Here is a 14,509-nt window from a genome sequence, read left to right as displayed (position 1 = left end):
ATTTGTCTCACCCGATGGATGACTGTTTGTTAATTGTGTTTATATTAAACTGTTCTTTGTTCTTTGAACAAGTTCAAGGACTAAACTTTTACAATCAGCAAAGAAATATGTGTTTATTTTTGTGCCTGCATGTTTACTTGGCTCTCGGGATAGAACAGATCTACCTGGCAACAGCAAAGCCAGTGTCTGTGTTGGTGTGCGTGTCTGCAGCACAGCACAGCCACATATAATCAGCGGCTAATAACAACACAGTGGGAGTCGCTGCCCCACCGTAAATCAATGGGCAAAATAATTGCTAATATACTGGTTATCGATTTGCGTGCCCGCCATGCACTCGTTTTCTGGGGCGACCGTGGCTAAGCGCTAAAGCAGTGACAAGGGTAAAGTGTTATTTCTCAAAAAGGCACGTCGACGGACAGCTGGGCAGGAAGAAATGACTACAGGGCCTCAGCAGTAATTCTTAATTGACACCTGTCAGAGCTATGGCAGCAGTCACAGCTGCTGCAGGAGAACATCTACCCAAGTCCTGTTCATCTGTCACTTTTAATACCTTTTCTTCACAGCCCCTCTTCCTCTCCCTCTGTTGTCTCCTTCCCCTCACCCACCCTCTCTTTGCCCAGATGTTCAAGGCCGGTTAACAGGAGCAACACAACTTCAGGGACGGGTTGAACAGGGCCTCCGAAGGCAGCTCACTCACCTTAGTGCTGTTTTTTAATGTTAGCTCTGCGGATCAAAGGTGGTTTTTCAGTCTTGGCTTTACTGAACGAGCTCTTGACTCAAGTATCAGCGATATAAGGGAGCAAGAGATTCAATAAATAGGAGCACTGGGAGTAATTTAAACTTCACTGTCCTTGCTTTGGTGGCCATGTATCTCCAAGCCTTATCTCTGGCATGATCACCGTGATTACTGCAACAAGCGCCGCCTCAGTGGCAATTTCTGATACATCAAGTGTAGCGCTGAAGAAAAAAACGGATGCTGAGTAATTTCTGAGGTCACCCGAGCAAAACATGGAAACAAATATCTGAATCAGAGCAGAGTCTCTTAAGCTTTGGGCAAATTCGATCACAGTGTGGCGGCGTCTGTCTGGTCAACAGTGCATCAATCATGCAAGGACACACGCAGTACCTACAGATACAATGATCTAACATTACACTGGAATTGGTAACTAAAAACATAAAGTGCATTTATGCTTTATGACACAGATATACAAGACTGCTGTACGCCAAAGCAGAAAAATATGAGAAAGCAACAAAAACACACTCCAGACTGGAGGCGGTGGAGACAGGAGCTCCCCTGAGTACACACTGACCTCTGAGTGTACTCTGGACCTCCCGTCTGCTTGCCTTAAATCATGACTTGCCATTTTTCCTCTTTCTTTCCTGCATCGTTCTTTCCATTCACTGCACTCAGCCTAATTCCCTTTGTCTTTCTTAGTCCGATTCTTAAACCGCCAGATATTATTTGGAGAAACTGTCAGCGCAACGTGTGTGTGAGGAAGCAAAATGCAGCTGGCCCACTTTGGGTGTCTGATTGCCCATAATTCTTTGCAGTTTAAATAAAGTCCAAACAAATAGTGTGGATATTCCAAAGTGTGCAATTTCAAGCACCGTTCAGTCCAACAACAGCAAACCTCAGTTTCTCCACATGTGGAAGATAAAGAATTGGTTATGTTAAGAAACGAGCTGCAACAATGAGGCGATTAATTGATGAGCCAATTATGAGAAAATCAATGGGAAACTGTTTCAATAATTCAACAATCGGCAAAACATTTCAGCCTCTCATACATGAGACTGCTTCCTTCTTCAAACATGATGGCAATCTAAATATCTTTGGATTGTGGATTGTTTGTCAGATAAATGTCTGGTTTTGTGAAAATATTACAAGTTATTTTTTTCTATTTTACAACATTTCGACATTAGTGATTAATTGAGAAAATAACTATTATGGAAATAATTTTTTGCTAGAGCGCTATCCAAAAATCCTGATGGCCAGGATAAAGGCAGTCACATTATGATTTATGATATTCATGTATTTGTGTTGGAATACAAGGGTGAATGAGTTTAAGTGAGTGTTAAGCAATCGACTGAATTCATTTTACAAACCGGTCTCTGATCCCCTTTCACCCAACTGGCTGCTTCAGTCAATCAGCAGGAGAAGTTTGCTTCACATCAGCAACCGGTTCCCTAAACCCCTCGAGGACATTCATGTGGATGATTTCATCCTTGTTATTATTCCTGTTATTATTTTACATCCCCACTTTACATTGTGGTTTTCCATGTACAGCAATTTTGAATCGAAGCCAAAGAATACCTCTGTGAATGGAAAACAGACACGCTGAAAAATCAGAGACAATAAATACAAGCAGGATGTATTTAAGACTGAGGATGCGCGTGATTTTCGTTCCCGTAAAAAAAAAAAACGACCTTGTTTTCTTTGCTTCTTTGTCAAGGCTGCTCGTGTCTTGCTTGAGTGAAAACCCAGGTTTTCCTGCTTCCTCTGAACCTCATTAAGCTCTGGGATAGTTTTACCTCGCAGCTGCAGTGCTGGATGCCTTTACATGGCGAGCCTAATTCCCACATATTTTCAATTCGCCCCTCTCTTTTCCATAAGAGCAGTCATCGATCTTCATTTGTCACTTAACCTCCACGAAGATGAGGACAGAGAGCGTTAGTTGTGTGAGTGTGCGTATTAGTGTGTGTCTTTGATTTCCTCGAGGCCTACTGGCTCTGACACCACATGCAAATGAAACTGCGGGTGTAGCGGAGTGTGGGATAGCAAATATATCCACTGACTCCTTCAGTCAATGTCACCTGTTAATGACACTTTACATACACTGCCTTATCACACCATCAGAATATTCCACACACACGTACACACACATAAACACTCCGACGTGCTCTGTTCTCGTCTGCAGGCTTTTCACTACAAATAACACCATTTTTTTTTTTCTTCCTCACAGCGCAGCTTCAACTCCTGACAAATGTCATTAAATACTTTATCAGACACATCCCGATAAAAAACCAACACAAGTTTTCCAGGGTGCTGGCTTCTTAGTTGACAGCTGCCGTGAGCTAAATTTCTGCAGAGGAAACACAATGCGGAGTAACAACAACAAAATGTATTAATGCTGCTCGGCTTAGAACTTTGTTCCTGTTCTGTCAAACAAACCAAAAAGCTGTTACCAGAAAGATCAGAGGGAAAGCATTAAGAAAATCTTCCTCATTCAATGCGAGCCGCATATATTCACATCTCCTTTACCTGCAGTGTACATACTGTCTGGCTGTTTACAGTGAGAGCTCGTGTACCGAGCATAATAAGCGTACATACGCGTCGCAGGGATGTTTGTGTCCAGCACTGTGTTAGCTTCGCATTTGTCACACTGAGAACACCTCTGCTGTTGACTTTACACTGGAACAACTGGGGGGGAGCGTATATGAGAAGTGGCTAACACCAAGTTGATTACATCAAGGCAGCTTGCAGACTTGACACCTTGCTGAATTTGTAAGCATTAATCGGTGGGGCCCTGTCACTGATCCGTCAGCTACCTGGATAATTAGGGACCACGACTAACGATGCCGTCGGGAAGAAGGGAAGCTCAACTTCTCCCCCACCCGCCCACCCTCAAGTCATAATTAAGAGACTCCCTTTGCATTGAGGCAGCGATGGCGGCAGTATATCTGTTTAGGAGAGGCGAAGGCAGATGTCAGTGGTGGAGCTCACAAGGCGAGGCACTGTCTGTGCATCCTGTTCAATCAGTGTGCGCCTCATTGTGGCTTCAATCTGGACATGTTGCAGGGTGCTTTAATTAAACGTGCTGAGCTAAGCTATACAGACAGATCATTAAAACGCAGCTCTGAAGTTCGTTTATCGGAGACACCGAATCATACATATTAAAGAAATTAACGGCATCTCTCTCCGTAAAACGAATGCTTGATTTATGTTTAGAGTGCTAAACTTTTTAATTAGTGGCATCAGTGTGTGAGCGGCCAGAGTCAGCCAGTCTCCCTAACGTTTCTATCAGGAGAGCAGACAAAGGCGAACTAATTACCGTCTTCAGCTATGAAGGAACACATTTCCACACGGTCATGTTTGACAGTATCACAGCATGGCACTTTCTCTCTCTTCATGACCTGCACTAATTCTGTCAGTCCAGAAAACTGCTCTCCCTGCTGTCAGCGGAGATGAGAAACCAGCGCAGGATCAAATGTTTCTAAACTTTAACATCTAAGAGTGAAAGGAAACTGAGCGGATTCCTGATTCTCTGGAACAGTACACGGGTATAAAGATGTTAATCCACTGAACTTGTATCCCGGTCCATCCCACTGGGAATCGCTCCGCCTCTTCCTCTGTCTCAGCCAGTAAAACTAAATGGTTTTTTTTGTTAGGACAGGTAATAAAAAGAGGATTTTTTTCCTTTCTTGGGGAATAAATTTAACACCAATCACAATGACATGTTGAATGATTAGTTGACAGATTCATTACTTAGAGTGACAGTGTTTGATTTAAGATATTGCGGCTGGCAAACTAAAAGCAAGAGTAGACGTGCAGCAGTGCTATTCATTTTCCAACAGCGATCAAAAGTGCGACCTCAGTATCAAGGCAAATACACAAGTGTATCTTTGTATATCTTCTATATAGTGTCTCACATCCACTAATTAGACTAATTAATGCTTCTCTGGGTTTAATGTGTACAGTATGTTGCCATTATAAACGGTGATGATGCTGCTGATGCCAACAGTCATCTTTAAACAGCAATACAGCAGCAAAGTCTTTAAAGGTATGAAGTCAAGTCTGTGCTGTTAAAACGTTTATCACAGCACTTCAATTAGAGCTGCAACTGACTGTATAACAAAATGGAATAACTTTATTGTCCAGCCGAAGAAGGAGAATTGTCTCACCCAGGAAAATATAAACACAAACATGTCCATGAGATTAAAAACAAAAACCTCACCAACGTGTATAGTTTTTGATTAATCGACAGGAATATATTGAAAAAATGTGTTTTAAAAGCTTCCACATCCCAAGCAGACATCCTCAAACTGCTTTTATCGTCAGACCAATGGTCCAAAAATGAAAATGTACATTTTAAACCACGAAGAGCACCAAATCTTGATACATGAGAAGCTAACACCAGAAAATGTTTATAAAAAGGATTTTTTTTAAACGCTGGCGATGCATTATCTGTCGAGTTCAACGCCAACTTCAACACCGTCACAATAACATCAGGTCTACGCTGCCGCAGGTCAACATGAGTTTAACATATAAAATCGATAACGGAACGAGAAGCACAACTTGCACGAAATCACAACACCGTTCACGTTTTAACCGCCTCCCGCAATTTTTTATTCTCGTCACAATTATCTGCATTGTTTACCTTCCCTTTACTACTTGAGGTCCTGCGAGAAATACCTCTACACAACTGCACTTCCGTGAGAGACGACAAAAAAAAAAAAAAAACCTTGGAAATGACGACAAATGACTGCAGCAAAAGTCTCTGCTGCTCAAATTGCACTGCACTGAACTCAACTGCCAAAACTAACAGATGCAGTAATGCGGTTCCAAATGAAAGAACACTGATGTATTGTCACTGGTCATAAACTAGATAGGGTACAGCGCCATTACAGGGTCTAAAATCATCACTGTGACTGATGAAACAGAGCCCATTTGAAATGGCATACAAAGAGCCATTGAAGCCTCTCCCTCTCTCTCTCTCTGAGGAGCAACATTTTGTTTTAGTGCAACTCCAAAGTGACAAATCGAGGCTGTGGAAATATCTGCTAATGCATTGTAAAAATAGCCTTGCGTTTATAGGTGCAGGAAGCAGTCGCACACACACACACACACACAGACACACACATCAGCAGAGGTGTTAAAGTTTGCGGATTGACCGTATGTCATGCACTGGAAATAATGCAGAGACAAAGCCTGCCAAGCTTGGATTGACCATTACTGGCTGTGATGTATGCGTCTGTCACAAAAACAGACAATTAAATCAATATTCAAAAGCTGAGCCGGAATGGGGCCACTTCAGAGCTCGGCTGAATGACCAGAAGAGGCTGGAAAAACAGGAAACACTTTTTTTTTTCTCGCTCTACGCACTCTTTTGGGGATTTCACCACTATTTGTGGCCGACACCGTTCATTTTCAGCGTGCAGGCAGTTCTCTTCAAACACATTTCTCTCTATCCATCACTAAAGCCTCGCGTCAATTAGAAATTACAGCCCCACCGAGTTCAAAGTCTTTCTGTCACAACCTTGATTAAGTCTGCTTAACCTCACATTTCCACCGCCTGCTTAACATTCTACAGCTGTTTTATTCGGCTTTGGTCATTACTGCGCTAACTTCAAAGGCTCCTCTCCCCCCCCACCACCACCCGTCATTCTGAAAATGCATGTCAATCACACACATCTCCCAGGGACATCAAATGGATTCGGGCAAATGTGCGATTCTCTCTCGGAGCAGTTCACGTCTGGTCAAGTTAACGACAACATGGAGGCGCAAATGTCGAGAGGCGATACGTGGGCCGGCGACTTTCTCTGGAAAATGTGGGATTATTTTACTTTACTAAAGAACTCTCTCTGGAAAAAACACACCAAAAATGCTTGTTAAATCACAGGATCTCACTTAAAACCCCTGAATACTTACATTTACAGCATTAATAGCTTGTTAATTAATAGGTTTGTGGTAGCAGAAAGTTGCTAAACTTGATTGTGTATGCAATGGCATCAATAATATAGCAAATTGACACACTTCATGTCCTCTTTTATCACTCTCGCATCCATGTGTGGTGTTAAATAGACAACCTTCCCTTCTCCAAGAGGTGAACACAGAGGTCAGGTCAAGAGCTTGACCATTACAGGCTCACCCTGCAGTGTTTTTAGGGCTATTTCTGGAGATTCCTCCCTGTGATCTCACTACGCCCCAGCACCCCTCCTCCCCTGCTCCCTCCCCCCCCTCCTGGGGTATTAATCGTGAAGTATTTACCCCGCTTGGGAACTTTTTCTTTCAATTTGTCTTTTCTTTGCTCCTCGGCGGGGGCAGAAAGTTACCCTTTGAGGCAGTCCAGCTGCCGGGGCGCATGCGTGTCTCCATGCTGAATGATTTACTGATGTTTATCAGGAATGAATAGATCAAAGGCAGTCGCATGACAGGCGATCAATCAAGCATCAAATCAAGGATGGCAATCCCAGAGCGGAACACAGGCTGAGGGGAGAGGAAAAAAATACGCCACTTTTCTTTTTCTTTCCCTTCTTGTCTTACTGGCAGCGAACACATCAGACACGTTAGCCTGTAAAAACGAGATAAGATGAGCTTTGTTTGGAGAACTTGGATGTTGGCAACCTGGCGGAGGATCGGCTTTAAAGCGCTGAAACTGAAGTGCAGCTGAGCGCGTTGGTTTCCTGGCACGGCTGCGTAAATGAAACAATGCGGTTGCCAGTCAAACAGTGCCTCAGATGAGCAGGAATCAACTTATTATGGGCTGTTTTGGGAAACTGCACGCAGACACGCTGAGTGTATGTGTGTGTGTGTGTGTGTGTTGTAAGAGGTTATCAGGCCTGTGCTGTACGCGCTGCTGCGTAAACTTGTCTGCGCACTGACTGATTCCTGCCTGTTTATCGGTGACGTTGTGTGTGTGAATGTGCGTGTGAGGAGGAGGGAGGGGAGTGTATAGTGTGTGTGTGCGTGCGTGTGTGTGTGTGGTGGTGGTGGTGAGAGCCGGGGCTTACCTGATGACCGCCGCGGCGCTTGCTGCTTTCTCCTCGGCATGCTGCTGCAAGACTTTCCGCTTGACTTTTCATGCAGAGATCAAAATAGCGGACGGAGCTGGAGAGGAAACCGGTGCGACGGGAAGGGGAGGAAATCAGAGTTAAAGTGTGCTAGATCCCTCGCAGGAAGTGGAGAAGTCTCTCTTTTTTTTTTTTTTTAACAATCGATGCAAGTGGAGGTTCAATCTCTGCTGATCATTTCAGAATCGGTATGTCCCGCTGAGAAAATGGAGATCGGAGATCATTTTTATTTCAGGGCTCGTCCGTTAACTTCTGCCGATCGCACAAACTCATCGCAGGCTGGGGGTTGCGTGGAAAAAACTGGCGGAAAAGCTCCGGGATCTCAGTCTACCGAGCTGCCAGAGCCCCTCTCTCCGTCGCTCCCATCAAAATCGCCTTCTCTGCTATTTCATACCTTCTGCTCGCAGCTAAAAGTCCAGAAAACGGAGCTCCTGTTCTTGGGGAGTCCAAACTGCGATGTAGCGTCTTCTGCGTCCGTCCGTCCGTCCCTCCGTCAGTCAGCCCGTCCGTCCAGGTGGTGGCCAGCTCCGGTCTCCCAACCTCTCCGCTACGCTCTTGAGGAGGGAAATCAAGGGGGGGAAAGAGAGGAAAGAATGACACGTTAGCCGGGCTGGGTGTGTGTCAATCAGTCAAGTGTGGTGTGTGTGTGAGTGCGCGGAGAAAAACCCCGCAGCGATCAGCTCACACCCCGTCTCCCTTAAACGCAAAAAAAAAAAAACACCCCCCTGGATAATGAAATACTCACATATCCGCTGTCCGTCCGACTGTCAACACGGACACTTGACGAATTCCTCAGAAACTCATCACAAAACACACGGAGAAAGCAGGCCCGCCCTCTGAGCCGCAGTGTCTTCTCTTATTGTTTTATTTATTGTTATTTACTCTATAAAAAAAAAAGCGCAACGAGCGGTCCCTGGGTATCCTCCGCAGTGAAATGTGCGCACATTGGTGATGCGCGGTGCGTTCAGACAGCTCCCACTGATAGACAGACACATCCAGCTGCCTTTCCGGCCTCTCCTTTACTCCACCCCTCCGACAAGCGTCACCCTGACAGTCAAAGCCCACCTGTCAATCTGCTGCTCTAATTGTTCATTGGGATGGCTTTCATTTCAACGGCGCCCTCGCTGTCCTCCTCCTCTCCACCACCACCCCCCCCTTCTCCCTCCCGCAACCCACCCCACCCTCCCCGCACGTATCCGGGAGAGCCAGCGTCCTGTGCGTGAACACACGAGCGGCCGATTTGTAAACTTGCGTGAAAACAAGAGAATGAGAGGTGCCTCGAGAAAGTTGACGCGCAGCCTACGTTCGCGTGAGGGAGATTTTGGGGGAAATCTAAGTGAGATTTGGTTGGAAAAAAGTCGCTGCGGCAGCAGTTTACAGCCACGTTGAGCCACTGAGGGGTGCGATCGCGGCTTTTATCGATGTTATAATGGTTAAATAATGTATTTTTCATTATCAAAGACGTGAAATTACATAAATAAAATTAGAGATCTGCTTGTAAAACCGCTAAGATCAGCCAATAAACACGTGTTTATGCACAAGGAGGATAATCTGCTCGCTTTTGACTGATTATTTGGGATTGTACCCTAAAACATCAACCACTAACAACATCTTGATTGTTCTTTCCTCGAATAAAAACACACGTTTTCACACTCCAGCTCGAAATGGATGAAAACTGAGTTGTTCCCCTTGTTCACACAGTCTGGAGTGTGGTACAGACCAGCCCCTCGCTCTGTTCCCAAAGTTTGCTCAAACGTGGATATTCTCGGTGACCTCTTTAGTGGGACAAAGGAGGCTGCAGATCGATTCGTTACACCTTTTTAGTGAGGCTTCTGTTGAAGGGGAGGGGCTCTGAATCCACAAGGGGCTCCATTAATAGCCAACACTCCGTCCTAACTATTATCCACCATAAAGTGTTTATAAAAGGGCGCACAAGTGGGCTAATGTTGTCTCAAATGAGACAGCATGATATATCCGCTTACTGCACAGTCTGCTGGAGAGGATAGTGAAGAAGAAGAGAGAAGGAGAAAAGTCTAAAGTTTGTGTTTTTCTTGACTGATAAGAGGGTGCAGTGGTAATCTCTACAGAACTTGGATGGCAGGAGAGGAGGCTCAGCTCGGACTGGATGCGCTCTCCTCTCGCCACAGGACTTTAGGGACGCTGCGCACCGAGCCACGCCGGCTCCAGCTCGGGGCTGCGACCGGATCAAGAATCTGGATTACAAACTTTTCGCAAAGCCAGTCCTCGTTTTACTGATTCCGGTGAGTTTTCTGAATTTACCCCTCCATCCTTTTTCTCACAGTGGACAGGTGAAGAAACAAACACCGTCTCCTCCTCGTTACGCACAGCAGAGGAGCTCAGGAAGAAAGACGGTGGTTTTGATAACGTGCGCAGAGAGAGAAGGTGTCCGGGGTCGCCTGTTATGTGGTGAAAGAACTACAAGTACCGCCCCAACATCTGTCTGTCCCTGTCTGTCACAGCGGCCTGCCCGCTGATTGACGGAGCCGACTTACGTCACTAATGCTTCCATCCCTGCAGACAGAGAGACAGACAGACAGAGAGACAGGAGAGCTGCACCTCACAAATGGTTGCTCCTCCTCTTGGAGATACTTTATTCAATTTTTAAAATGTCTCTCGGCTCGTATTTAGATTTCTTACATTTCATAATAAATAGCACAGATGTGACATGGAAACAAAAGTTTAGATTCATGCTGGCTCGCTTAAATGAACAGTGCACGCTGCTGTTGGAAATGAACTAAGCGCTTCAGTTTGCCTTTCTGCGAGTTAAATCCAGTGTGACTCTACAGCTCAGGACTGCTGTTAGAAAGGTAGCTATTACTAAATCAACAAAACAAAAATAAAAAAAGGTTGCCTGTAATTATTCCACTCCAGATGAAGCTGTAAACTGTCACAGCTTGTGAATGAAGTTAACATTTATTTTATTACACAATTCCTTTCACCAGTGATTCAGAACAACGTGACCCCATCGGCAGCAGAGTAAGAAAAAACAAGATGTTTGCTCATGTGTTCGAATAAAGTCGAGAAGTAAAAGTCTGAAAACTAAATTAAAATTAACCTACCTTCTGTTAAAAATATGCTTTCCAGACTAGACTATATTACTGTAGAAAGTTGTATTTTTTGGGTGTTTGTAGTTGTTAGAGTGAGGCGTCCTTTCTTGCTCTGAAGGTTGAAGGTTTTTGAGGGGGCAGAGAGGCTTGTGCAGGATCTGATCCTGGGCCAGCAGGGGGGGACATGTGGTTCAAGAGGCAGGGGTGGTGGCAACACTGAAATATGTGAACATGAGCAGAACGGGCATACAAGCTCACATTTTCATCCAAACGACAAAGTTTTCTGTTATAACAATCATCTCTGCCTTTAGTTCTATTTCTTTTACATGTGTTCATTTTCTTTCTTTCCCTCATTTCTTTAGATGTAATATACCCAACTACTATAAAAAGTACACACATTTTATTGCCATGTGAGTCATTTTCATGTGGATTTGAATTGTAGCAGTCTGTTAAAACACACACACACGCACACACACACACGGTTGGGCTATTATTTCAAAAGGATTTCTATCAAATTGCACAGCTTATTTAAACTTTACAGCTGAGATAAGAAACACACTATCTGGGAATATTCACTGCTCTCATCTAAAGCAATGTCCTATGAAATACATACGAGATGTTCAACGTCCTCAAATATCGATGTACTTTTCAGTCAGTCAGTGACTTTATGATCCAAATTGCTTGCTACAGGAGTTACACTACCTGTGACGCGACCAGCCGTGTCCACGCGCGTGTACGACAAAAAGCCGACACGCACAAACAGTTGTTTCCCACCAACCCCCCCCCCAACTTGTATACATGCAGCCCCTCTTCCACACACTTGTCACGGTGACAGCGTGATGACATGTCGTCCTGTTTCCCTCTCTTCTGCGTGATGTTACTCCCCTCAGAGCGGGCGAGAACATCCATGTAGTCGTCATGTATATTTACATACATTATTCTCTACCTTCCTTTGTCTCTGGTTTTTTTACCCCCTCTAGGTCTGACGTTCTCATCTAAAGAGGAGCTGTTGAGGAGATCTACTGGATCGTAGTGCAGAGGAGTCCTGCAGGTTGTCACATCAGGTGAGGGACCCTGTTTGAAAGAGCTGATACTCTCAAAAAACATTGTTTTCACATGTAACTCTGAATAACATTTTCGTGGTTCACATATAGGAATAAAACAAAATATTGGGGATTATGTGGCACCAATATGCATTTACTCACAGCATATACATATGATTGAATAACTGTACGTTTTATAGAGAGTGAGGAGCATCATCAATAATATGTTGGTGTAAAATATAAATGTTGTTCATGCTACATTATTCACATGAACCCTCTGAATTTCAATTGCCACCGAGCTATATTCTCATCTGTATGCCCTCTAACAAGTCAGGATATTAATTGTAAAATCTGAAAAAAAATAAAATAAATAAAACCGAAGTCACGATGCCTTGAGGTTTTTGCTTTCACATTTTCCACGGTGTGTAACTTGCTGGTCGAACACACGACACAAAAAGATCTGTAGCTTTAAAAAAAACACATCTCACCACTTTAACTATTACCTCTGCCTTCTTTTCTTTCTCTTTCTCTTTTCTATCCGTCTCCCCTGGTTTTATCCTCATCGCCGCTACTACAGAAAGCATCACATGATCCTTTTTACTTTTTGGGGCAGAACTGATTCCACACTAAAATGCTAGAAAATGCATCTCAGGGTCACACACTGTGGCACGATTCATTTCATTCGCCATCCGTGTTTGACACAAGCTGAAAACTGTTGGCTTTGCAGTAAAGAGAAGTGTTTTCGAGAAAAAGTCCACAGGTTAACTGTATAAATATAATTATTTGGTAATAATTGAGACATTTCATTTAAGTTTAAAGAAACATTTTTGAATTAACATTCTCAGAGCAAAGTACATCGACCAAAATCATGATGGCATGAACCGAGAATTTAAAGCCTACCTCTTAATATTCATCAATAATTAATGTTGTATTGCAGATTTTGGCCTGTGGCAAACCACCCGAGCTATTTTGCCGCCATAAACCTCTGATGTCAAAAGGTATGGGCTCCTCTGGCGTGCACCGCAAATTTGCTGTCGGGGGGTCTGCGGTGTTTAACGTCTCCTTGATATGCTCTCTGACAATCCTCCTCCTTTTATATTTTTAACATGGTAGTTGTGTTAGATCCGCCACAGCGCCGGACTTCTAAACTCATCCTCGGTGGACTGAAACGGTGCGTAATCTTTTCTCTTAGTGTCATTCAAAGAAGTTAACGTTCAGAATGATGAAGGCTTACAGCTTATCATAATGCCTCTCTTCATAATCTTGAGTAATCTTCAATCAATGATGGGTCCTATCAGATTCTCATTGACAGCCTGAATATAAGAATATATAATAAAAAATTAATAAAGAAGAGGCTCTAACTTTGACACGAGCTATATCTCCACATCTATCAGATAAGACTGCATAATTAAAATGCCAAGTGAGAGTATGGAGGGAGAAGGGTTTTGATATTTTATAGAGATTTACTTTTCCACGACTTGTTTAATGTGTAGACTTAAAAAAACGATATGTTGCTGTATTCTTGACAATGCAATTAAAGGTTTGTAATCCCCATCTGAGGCTTTTTTTTTTTATTTTGTCACTTCGGACGACGGATGTGACGAGATGCTGTGCGGCGGTGACAGATGCAAGTTTATTAAAGGATTGGAGTCTCGCAGGGACTGGAGGTGTTATTTTATAGCAGCGGAGGAGAGGCAGGCAACTTCAGCTTGTTTACATGAACTATGAAATAATTGTTCTGCAGAATAAATACGGCGCTTTAGAGAGCATTTCGTCTTTCTCTTTTCTTCTATTTAAAATGAGCTACATTACACTACCACCACAGGCAGAACTCTATCTGAGATTTCCTGCTTTCCGGAACAACCCTGCTTGAAAAAATCCTTCCCAACTCGGGCTAAAGAAAGTGACACATTTCACGTTTCAAAATACCAGCCTTGCTGACATGCACGCTCCTTCCCTCTCCTCCTCCCTTGCCTTTTGTTTTCTTTGACACGTGCACTCCAATTAGCATTTTTCAGCCATTAAGGAGGAGAGAGAAGCAGCCAAATGTTTGTCTCACCGAGCTCCTTTTTTTTTTTTTCCTCTCCGACAAGAGCCCCTGTGAAAAAACATCCAGACAGACTCAATATTATCCTCAATGTTAACATGATCTTCTTCACATAACAATTACCAATAGCTTTGTCTGGGAAACTGATGTGACAATGCAACCGCTGGCGTTTGTGAGAGCCGTTGTCAGTCGGCATTTGGAGCAATTAAAATGATTAAAATGACTTTTTATGAGGGAACACAAGAAATGAGGATTATTTTCTTCCTCTGTGACATCCTGTAATCGGTTAAACATTTTCATTTTGTAAATATTTCCATTTTGTTTCCCTGCACTGTTCGACTACTCGACACAAGGAGCTCTCGTGAGGATCACATGCAGAAAGTGTCTCACGGTGTTCAGTTTTACGATGAGACCACGGTTACCACTTGAGCTATTTTGTTATCATGTCGAATAACTGCATCCTAATCTTTCAGCTTTATTCCTAGATTTAAATCTGCGGATCTCAAATTGCACAGATCCCTCGCTGCGGGCTTTGGCTGCAAAAAAAATCTGTCAGTGCTGCT

General features: G+C 43.7%; 1 protein-coding gene across 2 annotated transcripts in view; it reads right to left on the bottom strand.

Moving 5' to 3' along the window:
- Positions 1–14,509, bottom strand: part of tshz1 (teashirt zinc finger homeobox 1) — a 154,761-nt gene that overhangs the window by 22,239 nt on the left and 118,013 nt on the right. Inside the window, exons 1-2 of one of the 2 annotated variants that reach the window (XM_084380362.1) lie at positions 8,534–8,912; positions 7,729–8,342 (exon numbers count right to left, since the gene is read on the bottom strand). In XM_084380362.1, coding sequence (XP_084236488.1) covers positions 7,729–7,768 — 40 coding nt within the window. In that variant the 5' untranslated portion in view covers positions 7,769–8,342; positions 8,534–8,912. Of the gene's footprint in view, positions 1–7,728; positions 8,343–8,533; positions 8,913–14,509 lie in introns of those variants that run through there. The other variant, XM_084380363.1, reaches the window with a different exon arrangement.

Source organism: Pagrus pagrus (genome assembly GCF_965226575.1).
Source record: "Pagrus pagrus genome assembly, chromosome: 17".
Taxonomy (NCBI): domain Eukaryota; kingdom Metazoa; phylum Chordata; class Actinopteri; order Spariformes; family Sparidae; genus Pagrus; species Pagrus pagrus.
The sequence above is the reverse complement of the archived record's forward strand: the minus strand, read 5'-3'. Positions and strand labels throughout refer to the sequence as shown.